This window comes from Babylonia areolata, chromosome 16, assembly GCF_041734735.1.
Source record: "Babylonia areolata isolate BAREFJ2019XMU chromosome 16, ASM4173473v1, whole genome shotgun sequence".
NCBI lineage: Eukaryota > Metazoa > Mollusca > Gastropoda > Neogastropoda > Buccinidae > Babylonia > Babylonia areolata.
In genome coordinates this window covers 15644830-15653068 of record NC_134891.1, presented here as the reverse complement: position 1 = coordinate 15653068, position 8239 = coordinate 15644830, and the positions used below count along the sequence as shown (strand labels likewise).

Sequence of the window (8239 nt, the reverse complement as noted above, 5' to 3'; positions counted from 1 at the left end):
CAACAGAAGCATGCTTATTTTCTTTCTTCAACTGTCAGTCCTCAGCAAATAATTCTTCTCATCAGTGTATGTGGTGGTTTCAAAGGGGGGAGGGTGTAATTTTGCAAAATGATTAAAGGTGAGCATCTTGGCTGTACAGCTGAATTGCAGTAGGTTGCAAGTCTTCCAGTGTAACATCAGCGAAGGCTTAGCAGCGGTTTTCCCTCATCCTCTTAACATAGTGTGAAGGGCGAGAAAGTGATGTTATTTATAAAGAGGCTGAAGAAAGTAAGTCTACAAACTACAATGTTAGCGTTTAATACAAGACGCAGTATGTGTGTGCGCAGTGATGTTCTCCCTGTCGTAATCGTTGATGGTAACATTCAATCATCTCTGATGATGCGCTGATGAAACATCTGACATGTGCCGTATGCTTCCTGTTTGTTTTTGACCATGGAACAGATTACGGTGAAATCATTCGATGGTAAGGAGGAGAGGAGACCCCTCCACCTCTCCTCAGTCTCAGACGGGTCGCCTTGCGTACTTATAAAACACAGAGCTTCCCCTAGCAAACTGCAGGTATCTTTGTACAGTTAACACTCAAGAGGCCTGATTTTTGGTGTTTTTTTAGTTTGTTGTTTTTGTTGTTGTTGTTTTTACCCCCTGTTTGCTGTTTTGAAGTATTTGTGCAGACACTAACCGCAGTGTTCCGTGCCTCTGGTCTGCCTGGTCTCTGCAGTGCATGGACCAACAGACTACTACGCAGTGTCTCTCTCTCTCAGTGTCTGTGGTTCTTTAGTGACTGCTTGCTCAGTTGGAGACCAGACCTGTTTGGATGCTGCTTGTTCTGACCTGTCCTGTGTTTTGCCCTACGGACAGATGCCTGAATCTTGCATGTGTTTCTTTTTTTATTTTATTTGATTAATCGCAGGCTGTGAACAGTTCGGTAAATGTTAAAAAAGGAGAAAAAGTCCACAACAATCATTTCAGATTTTCTGTTGTGTTGTAAGTTTTTTTATTTTTTAAAAAGAAGAAATATGTTAAAGAAAAAAAGTTGTATTTAAAAAAAAAAAAAGGGTGTTTAGGTCAAGTGCTGATGCTTAACATCTCATGCTCTTTCTGACCCTGAAATATTGCTCATCAGAAAGTTGTGTGTGGTGATCAGTCAGCAGATGGCCGTGTGCATGTTACCTTCTGTCTCTGGCTATGTCTGTTCGCTGTGGTCAGATCAGCATTGGCTGTGTGGTCCAGTTTGCGTTCTGTAGTGCATGTGTTGGGTCACCCCCTCTGTTCACCACTGCATGCTATTGGCTCAGCACTGACCCTCACACACACACACCATCGCTGCATGTTTGTCAAGTCGAGTGACAATTAGCTGGTTGGTTTGATTCCTCTCATGAGTTCATCATCACTTAGACATCTACTCATTCCTTTTGGTAACCTCTGGTTCAAGTTTCTGTGTAGACATAAATTAGTTCCGTTTGCTAAGCTCTGGTTCTAGTTTCTGTTTAGATATGAATTAAATAAATGCATTTGCTAAGCTCTGGTTTTGGTTTCTGTTTAGACATAAATTAGTTTCTGTTGTTAAGCTCTAGTTGATGGTTTGAGTTTCTGTTTAGACATTAATATGTTCCTTTTTTTCTGATTCATTGTCAGCCCACTTGAACAGCTGACCCTGACAAGACTCTTTAACACTTGGTGTATTCATTAGGGGTATATTATTGTTTCAGATTTTTGTTTGAATATTGTGATTAGTGTATTGATTGGTGGGAATCTTCATTTCAGATTTGTTGTGGGAATATTTACTTATTTTAATTTTTTTCTCCAGAATAACATTAAGTTGAAATGGGCATAAAGTATTATTTGCTATTATTGAATATCTATTTTTCATGAGATTTTTTTTTTTCCTTAAATACTTTTTTTTTGTTTTTTGCATCCCTGTAGATTGTTGATAAGGGCTAAATCATTCCAACATTTTTTTTTTTTTTAAAGCCTGTGTCATTGGTCTACAGTTGTAGTGATTATGTTATTAACTGTTCATTTGTCAATGCCTCCGTAAATTCATACCATGTTTCTCATTTGGCAGAATGTGACTGCTCTTTTCTCCTGCTCTACATGAATGAAATTAGCTTATGTGATTTGAATGAACAACTGTTTTTTTCCTCATGTACTGGTCAGCACCAATTAATTTTTACTGTCTGCCACATGGTATGATCAGCACCAGTTTTTCTGTCTGTCAGGTACTCATGTTTTTCAGTCTTGATCAACAATGCCATCCATGACAGGTTGCTTGAAATTTGAGCTTTCTATGGAAGTGTTTTCCAAAGGAGTGATTGTTCAAGTGATGACCGATTTTGGTTTGAGCATGCATGCAAGTGTGGCGCTCAAAAGCTTCCTTATCCCCACTATTGTGGATGTAAAAGCTGGTGCTTGAAAATATCTGGTGTCCTCTAGTGTTGAGTTTCCATCCAGTGGTGCTGTATTCTTTGCACTGGGTTTCAGTTTCACCTTGACTATGGGAACAGTGTGCATGTGATTGTCACGTCATGTTGCTTCCCACCATGCCCACAGGAGTTTGCAACATTCCATGGACTTGGCCCACTGGTGCAGTTCAGGTTGCAGAGGTGCCATTGACCAAGTTGGTTAGGTGTTGGACTTCTGATCCAGTGTTCATCGGTGATCAGAGTTTGAGGCCTCTGTTTTTGCTTGGTATTGTGTCCTTGGGAAAGGCATTATACTCCGATTTTCCTCACTCCACCCAGGTGTGAATGGGTACCCGAGTTCGGCTGGGGAAGGTTAAAAACGAGGTGAAAGGATTTAGCTTCTTCCTATGCCGAGTTGTAGACACAGTGATAATGAATTCAGTGCCTATGACTGTAAAAGGTTATGGGACCTTTAACCAGATTTCAGGCTGCCCTTCCCCGGTCTTGTTACATCACATATTGAACTCTGTTAAGGAAAGATCATGTGTATATGTGTATCTTCCATGAAAATACTATTCACTGGGTTAGGATCCCGTGTATCTATTATCTTCAGTGAAAATGCTATTCACTGGGTTAAGATCCTGTGTATCTGGGTGAAGAAAAAGAGATCCTGTGTATCAGTTACTGACAGTGAAAATGTTTGCTGAATAAATTTTTGCGAGACATTGTTTCTGTTCCTCGAACCACTGCCACATGTTATAAGGAAATGAGAGCAACGTGGGTGGAAATGATACTGAAATGTTTTTGCTGTCAGTTACTCATCAGGCATTTCTGATTCAAGCATTAGTGATTTCTGGTCATTTCTTTGATAGTGTGATCCAAGCATGTTAGGGATTTGAGGCAACACAAGTTAACACCATTTTCTGTTCTTGTACCTTTTGTGTGCTGTTTGCTCCAGTTTGAAATTCAGCTGGGTGCTACAAGATAACCATGTACTGGTGAAGAATTCATGTGGGGACAAGTTGGGTTGATATTTACAGTGCGTGTACATGTCAGATATAACTGTGGTAGTAGCTGGTGTTTCTTTCATTCTTTCTTGCCCCCTGTTGTTCTGTACCACCAAGGTCTCTGTCATGGTTTAAAACATGTTTGTAGAGGTGTGATACCACGGTGGAAAAATGGTTGAGGGATGGTGTTATTTAAGGTACGCAGACATGGGGACTAGCTGTACATACATTGTTGCCAATTTTGTTGTATTTGCTTGTTCATTATGTCACGCATATCCAATGCGTTTATGAGTGTCCACTTATTAAATATCATCATAAAATTTATCAAGGACCTTGGCTTTGTACGGTGTGCCTGTGCTTTTGGCATCCACTGTGGTTGGAGGTAGGTGGGGGGATACTCCAGCTTAAGCCATGTGTAGATGGCAAGTTTTTGTGATGGCAGAGTTTGTTTCTCAAGGGGGGCGTCACTGCGTTCTGACAAACCTATATCTACACTATATCTGTTAGACAGATCCCTGACCAGCAGTGAAACCCAATGCGCTAGAGAGGCCCTGAGTGTATGCGCATATATCTACCTATTTTGTGCACCTTTCAAAGTGGGTTTCTTCTGCAGAATTTTTCCAGAAGACAACACATTGCTATGAGTTCTGTCTTGGTGCACCAAGTGCGTGCCAGCCTGCAAGTTCTTCATCTCATCCAGTTGACTAGATGCTCAGTTTGATCAAAGTCCAACTTTGGAGAAAGGGCGAGACCAGGATCGAACCCAGACCCTCATGGTCGCTGTATTGACAGATAAGTGTCTTAACCATCCAGCTACCTTCCTCCATGATGGAGGAAAGCCTTTGATGAGCAACTCATGACACACACGAAAATTCATACTTTGAAAACGAATGAGTAGTAATCAACTCATTAAAAAGTGAAATAACCAATCAATCTAATCAACTCCAATTTAAAAAGTGAAGTATGTGACCAATCAAACTTCTGAAGTGGCATGGCAGCGATAAGACGACCAGAAACAGAGCAGGAGGTAAAGTGATGGATGGATTGTTAATGGTGGTGGTGCTTGTTTTCTTCCACAACAGGAAGAGAAGGGAGGTAAGTAATGCACTATAATGCTGAGGACAGACTGGGAAAGGAGGAACATTACTCAGGAAGAGAAATACACCAGTAAAGCAGGAAAAAACCAAACCCAATACACCCTTCAATCTTTCAGAAAAAACAGAAGATCCCCCCCACCCCCTCCCCAAACAAAGAAACGAAACAGCAACAACAACACACTACAATCTTTTCACATTTTGACATTAAAATGCAGCTTCGATTTCAAACATCTTTAATTAAAAACAAGACATACTACATATTCATGGACAGAATGGAAAAAAAAAGAAAGAAAAAAAAACATAAATAAACAGTCTTAATTTTCATTGAAAAAAAGACAAAAAAAACATAGAACTTTCTGTAATCAACTTTAAAGAAAAAAAAGTGCCAAGAGAAAACATGCTTGAGCTGATGGTTCAACATCATACCACCCGCATATAAACACACATTGACCTGATGCACACCCCCCCCAGTGAAATGGTTCTGCAAACCTATACAGAAATGAAACACACAGCCACATCTCATCACAAAATATCACAATGAACTAAAAAAAACACCAAACAAACCAAACAAACCCACATCAACAACAAAAAAATAAATATTTCACATAAAGATGCAACCATGACGGAACAGACAGCAACTCATGTTGGAACGCAATGTAAGTTTACCCATGTCACAGGTGAACAAAAAAGACATGCCTAACTGTTTATTATTTTTTCTCTTTCTTCTAATGTATTGGATAACGTGGGTACAACCAGTGTCAATGCTGTCACTGGTTTGCTCCAACACATCTCACGGTTTACAGAATAATCACTCAATCTACATTGCACAAAATTCTATTTCTCTCTTGAAACAAAACATGAATAGTATACTCGGCCATATTACAGCCTTTCAAAAAACATGCATCATGCCACTGCAAATTTATCACTGTTTTACAAACTGTATAAACTGTCATTTTTAACTAAACTGATATTATTCTACAAACATGACAACAAGCAACAAACATAATTTCCTGCATTAGAGGATTAAATTATATATATATATATATATATATATATATATATATATATATTTAAACAAGCAAAAATAATACACATAATCAAATCTTGAGAAATATTGACATGAACCCTCAGCCCCCCTTCTCTCTCTCTCTCTCACACAGACACACAAGGCAGAACTCAGCAGAATCAGAACACGTCTCTCTGGCAACTAGGACAACACTGGGAAAAGCTATGCAGATTTTCTGAAAGAGAAACACAAACACGGATTAATCATGAACATAACAACGGAGTGTGTTAACTGTACTATCATAGGTAAAAAAAAAAATTAAAAAAAAGAGAAGAAGAAGAAGAAAAAAAAAGGAAAAAAAAAATCACCGTAAGTCTGCAATTTCACTGTCAAATAAATTTCTGAAAATGACATGGTTGGTCATCAATTTCATGATCAAATAAAATTCTGATTACTTTTGACACTGGAGTTGATAATTTTATTTCTAGAAATAAAATGCACTGCCTTTGATATCTCAAACCATAAATTTACAATATAACCAACCACCCAACCATAAAGAATCCCTCTCTTGAACTGAAAATGAATATGAAACAAAATAAAGCTGCACAAAGAACACTGATGTGAAAGTTACACCTTTTTGCCTGATCCATAGTTCGTACCAACTTCCACAGGTATGTGTTTTCAGAGTTATCAACCAGGTTTAGAAACTTTTTTTTTTTATCCAAGCACTAGAAACACCCTGTAGTGCAGTGGTAGGCAAAGCCCTGGCCAAAGTTGGGGGCCAGAACTGTGGTCCACAACACAAGTTAATGTACGACACCATGGAAGGACACTGGACACGGTGAACACTCACTGTCCATGGAAGTGTCAATGGTTCTTGTCAATGTCTTGGCAACAAAACTCTTTGTAACAAAAGAAGTGCTGGGCATTGTTTTGGCTTGTGCTTCCTATTTGCCAGGTGGATTTTGGTTGTGGGGGGTTATAACAAAAAATTCTGGCATGCAAACTAATATAAGTATACATAACCCACACTTTTCTGAAAGGAAAATGAAAAGACCACAAATTTCTATTGTTTGAAGTTTATTCAACACACTGGTTAGCAAATGAATTCTTCTTCTGCGTTCACTCGTATGCACACGAGTGGGCTTTTGCGTGTATGACCGTTTTTACCCCGCCCTGTAGGCAGCCATACTCCGTTTTCGGGGGTGTGCATGCTGGGTATGTTCTTGTTTCCATAACCCACTGAACGCTGACATGGATTACAGGATCTTTAACGTGCGTATTTGATCTTCTGCTTGCATATACACACGAAGGGGGTTCAGGCACTAGCAGGTCTGCGCATATGTTGACCTGGGAGGTCGTAAAAATCTCCACCCTTTACCCACCAGGCGCCGTCACCGTGATTCGAACCCGGGACCCTCAGATTGACAGTCCAACGCTTTAACCAATCGGCTATTGCGCCCGTCAGCAAATGAATTAATTTTGTAAAAGAAAAACAACAAAAACAAACAACTCCCCTTGCTGGGGAATTTTGTAGATTCAAGGGTAATTAATAAATAACAATTCTATCACAAAGACTATAAGAGATATAGAAACATTTCGTGTGTGTGTGTGTGTGTGAAGGAAAATGAATGGGGATCCTGAATACGGACTTTTCTCCAACTATTTTTTTTTCTTCTGAATAACTGTTCGGGCATTTCAAGATGATATTTGTGCAACAACAAAAAAAAAAAAAGAAAAAAAAAAAGGTCCCATTTCCACCTCCACAGAACGACATCAAAAAAAACAACTTAACACAGCTGGAAATGACATGCTTGTCAGTTTAGACCTGCAGATGAAACACCATGTACTGCAGTGATAGTCAGAGCCCAAGCCAAAGTAGGGGGGCCATCAGTGTGATTCACGGCAAAGTCAATGTGCGACACCATGGAAGGACATTGTGGTCATGGTAAAAACTCACTGTCCATGGAAGTGTCGATGGGCTTAGTCACCCACCCAAGGTCTCGGCAACACACTTTTGTATCACACTAAGAACCGGACAGCACTTAACCATCAGCTAATGAATACAAGCCAATTACTTACTGCATAACTGCACATGATAAACTTTTTTTTCTTCTATTTTGGCACCTCCAGGAACACTATACAGCAGTCAGTGATGTTCTTCAAGTGATGCCATTAGGCAGACATCTACAGCTCCCTCCATAAGCTGTCAAAACAGCAAATGATCACCACGTCCCATTTTTGGAAATGAACTCTTGATATATTGATACAGGGCATCTGCAAAACAGATGTTTGCTGCATGTTGCTAAGCATCGACAATCTCGTCAGCTGGTGTGATGGCATTTTGTGTGTATCTGAAGACGATGCATTGTGTTACTTTTTGTCACAACAGACTTCTCTATGTGAGAGAGAGGGTGCTGCCACAGTGCAGTGCCACCTATATATACTTTCTTTTTCCTGTCTGCAAGTGTGTGTGTGTGTGTGTGCGCGCGCGCGTGCATAACCTTTTGTTGCCATGGCTTATGTTCAGGCATGAGATTTGGAAATTGTGATTGAGACAGAAAGGTGGTGGCCTGGGGGCCGCAGAAGGCCCCCAGTGGGGATCCATGGGGCAACGCCCCCTGAAGCTGAAGGTTTTTCTCAATTTCAAACCATAAAATCTGCACTTGAGGGCCAATGCCTCTGAGGTATTCCAACCCATAGAAGACAAAAGTCAGTCCAGTTCTT

General features: G+C 40.0%; 1 protein-coding gene across 2 annotated transcripts in view; it reads left to right on the top strand.

The window, feature by feature from the left end:
* Window positions 1-3733, top strand: part of LOC143291195 (uncharacterized) — a 68481-nt gene extending 64748 nt beyond the window's left edge. The window contains exon 8 of one of the 2 annotated variants that reach the window (XM_076600927.1): window positions 442-3733. In XM_076600927.1, the coding sequence (XP_076457042.1) occupies window positions 442-467 (26 nt within the window). In that variant the 3' untranslated portion in view covers window positions 468-3733. The other variant, XM_076600924.1, reaches the window with a different exon arrangement.
* Window positions 3734-8239: the final 4506 nt, after the last annotated feature.